This window comes from Anoplopoma fimbria, chromosome 14 (genome assembly GCF_027596085.1).
Source record: "Anoplopoma fimbria isolate UVic2021 breed Golden Eagle Sablefish chromosome 14, Afim_UVic_2022, whole genome shotgun sequence".
Classification (NCBI taxonomy): domain Eukaryota; kingdom Metazoa; phylum Chordata; class Actinopteri; order Perciformes; family Anoplopomatidae; genus Anoplopoma; species Anoplopoma fimbria.
Window position 1 is genome coordinate 1,878,458 of NC_072462.1, and position 3,364 is coordinate 1,881,821.

General features: G+C 41.2%; 1 protein-coding gene across 1 annotated transcript; it reads left to right on the forward strand.

Annotated features, from left to right (window-relative positions):
• Positions 1-2,138: 2,138 nt before the first annotated feature.
• purbb (purine-rich element binding protein Bb) lies at positions 2,139-3,364 on the forward strand. The gene has a single exon (XM_054612918.1). It carries the CDS (start codon positions 2,211-2,213, stop codon positions 3,168-3,170), a length of 960 nt encoding a protein of 319 aa, XP_054468893.1. The 5' UTR covers positions 2,139-2,210; the 3' UTR covers positions 3,171-3,364.

A 3,364-nucleotide genomic window follows, 5' to 3' on the forward strand; every position in this document is an offset into this window, starting at 1 on the left:
AGGGAGTAAACACAAAAAAACACATAATTTTCATCATATTGTGTCAAGATGGCGCCAGAGGTCGGCAAAATAAATAATAATATTTCACCACTAGAGGGAGTAAACCCAAAAAAAACTAGTCGAAGAAGAAGAAGAAGTACGCAACCGGAAACTCAATCTGACCAATGGTTATCCAAAAAACCAACCCACCAATGGGCGAGCCGTAACCGCGTGAACCCGCCTAAGTGGCAGACGGCTCAGCCAATCACAGCGCTCCGTGAAGCGCACCCATAGCGAGCGTGAAGGGGGAGCTCTTAAAAGTTTATTTTCCACTTTATCACTGTGGGGAGAAAAACAAAGTATGTCGACACAGTTTACCAGCTGAAGCCAAAAAAACAACATAATTTTATCATGTGTCATAAAAACAAAACATATTTCACCCCTATAAATAAATACAAAAAAAACATAATTTTCATCATATTGTGTCATTAAAAACATAATTTTCATCGTATTGTGTCATAAAAACAAAAGAAAACATAATTTTCATCATATTGTGTCATAAAAACATAATTTTCATCATATTGTGTCATAAAAACAAAAATAATATTTCATCTCTAGAGGGAGTAAACACAAAAGAAAACATAATTTTATCATGTGTCATAAAAACAAAAGAAAACATAATTTTCATCATATTGTCATTAAAAACAAAAAAAAACACAATTTTCATCATATTGTGTCATAAAAACAAAAAAACAACATAATTTTCATCATATTGTGTCATAAAAACAAAAAAACAACATAATTTTCATCATAATGTGTCATTAAAAACAAAAAAACACATAATTTCATCATATTGTGTCATAAAAACAAAAGAAAACATAATTTTCATCATACTGTGTCTTAAAAACAAACAAAAAAAATTTCATCATATTGTCATAAAAACAAAAAAAAACATAATTTTCATCATATTGTGTCATAAAAAAAAACAAAAAACATAATTTTCATCATATTGTGTCAAGATGGCGCCAGAGGTCGGCAAAAGAAATAATAATATTTCACCACTAGAGGGAGTAAACACAAAAAAAAACCAGTCGAAGAAGAAGTACGCAACCGGAAACTCAATCTGACCAATGGTTAGTAAGATATCTCACACGTGGGCGTGACCGAAGAAACAACCCACCAATGGGCGATCCGTAACGGCGTGACCCCGCCTAAGTGGCAGACGGCTCATCCAATCACAGCGCTCCATGCAGCGCACCCATAGCGAGCGTGAAGGGGGTGCGCTGGCAGAAAGCAGCTACGCAGGAGAGAGGGGCAGAATCATCATATTGTGTCATAAAAACAAAACATATTTCATCTCTAGAGGGAGTAAACACAAAAAACCCATCATTTTATCATATTGTGTCATGAAAACAAAAGAACATAATTTTCATCATATTGTGTCATAAAAAACAACATAATTTTATCATATTGTCATAAAAACAAACAAAAAACATAATTTTCATGATATTGTGTCATAAAAACAAAAATATATATTTATATATATATATATATATATATATATATATTTATATATTTTTATATATATATTTATATATATATTTATATTATATATATATATATTATATATATAAAGAACATCATTTTCATGATATTGTGTCATAAAAAAACAAAACATAATTTTATCATATTGTCATAAAAACAAAAAAAAACATAATTTTCATGATATTGTGTCATTGATACAAATATATATATATATATATATATATATATATTTTCATTTTTTTAAAAATATATATTTCCCCACTAGAGGGAGTAAACACAAAAAATATATATATATATATTTTTATTTTTTATTTTTTTTTATGACACAATATCATGAAAATTATGTTTTTTTGTTTGTTTTTTGTTTATATATATGTATATATATATATATATATATATATATTTTTTTTTCCCCTTTTTTCTTTTAATATATATGTCCCCACTAGAGGGAGTAAACCCCAAAAAAAACCAGTCGAAGAAGAAGTACGCAACCGGAAACTCAATCTGACCAATGGTTATCCCCGTGGGCGTGACATAAAAAACCAACCCACCAATGGGCGATCCGTAACCGCCTAAGTGGCAGACGGCTGAGCCAATCACAGCGCTCCGTGCAGCGCACCCATAGCGAGCGTGAAGGGGGTGCGCTGGCAGAAAGCAGCTACGCAGGAGAGAGGGGCAGAAGCCGAATGGTGGAGCTGAACATGGCGGATGGCGACAGCGGGAGTGAGCGCAGCGGGGGAGGAGGTGGCGGCGGCGGCGGCGGCGGAGGAGGAGGTGGAGGAGGTGGCGGTGCAGGCGGCAGCAGCAGCTTCCAGCACTTCCAGCGGGACCAGGAGACCCAGGAACTCGCGTCCAAGCGGCTCGACATCCAGAACAAGAGGTTCTACTTGGACGTGAAGCAGAACAGCAAAGGCCGGTTCATCAAGATCGCAGAGGTCGGGGCCGGAGGCTCCAAAAGCCGCCTCACACTGTCCCTGTCGGTGGCTGCGGAGTTCCGGGACTACCTCGGGGACTTCATCGAGCACTACGCGCAGCTGGGGCCCAGCAGTCCGGAGCAGATCGCTCAGGCGTCCGCCGGGGAGGACGGAGGGCCGCGGCGGGCGTTGAAGAGCGAGTTCCTCGTCCGGGAGAACCGCAAGTACTACCTGGATTTGAAGGAGAACCAGAGAGGGAGGTTCCTCCGCATCCGGCAGACCGTCAACCGAGGCCCTGGCTTCGGCGTGGGCGGCCCCGCAGGCGGCATGCTGTCCGGCCAGACCATCGCGCTTCCTGCTCAGGGGCTGATCGAGTTCCGAGACGCCCTTGCGAAGCTCATAGACGACTATGGAGGAGATGACGAGGAGCTGGCCGGAGGAGGTGGGGCCTCCGGGGGCTGCAGCGAGCTCCCCGAGGGCACCTCCATCATGGTGGACTCCAAGAGGTTCTTCTTCGACGTGGGCTCCAATAAGTACGGCGTGTTCCTGCGGGTGAGTGAGGTGAAACCCAGCTACAGGAACTCTATCACCATCCCCTTCAAGGCCTGGGGCAAGTTCGGAGGAGCTTTCAGCAGATATGCAGACGAGATGAAGGAGATCCAGGAGAGGCAGAGGGATAAGCTGTACGAGAGGAGGGACGAGAGCGAGGGCGACGAGGTGGAGGACGACTGATGCGGGCTGCAAGATTTAAGAAAATGTGGGAGAGGAGGAGACATGTTTCTTAGTCCAGACAGATCTGCAATATATAGAGGGTGTTTTGCATTAAAAAAAGATAAAAGTGCATGACAAAATCGTGCTGTAATAGCCTACTAAAGTATCGTGGCGTTGAAAACACGTTGAAACACACACACACACACACACACACA

Excerpts from the sequence above, each read along its gene's own strand:
- purbb (XM_054612918.1), top strand. The coding sequence starts at position 2,211 with ATGGTGGAGCTGAACATGGCGGATGGCGACAGCGGGAGTGAGCGCAGC.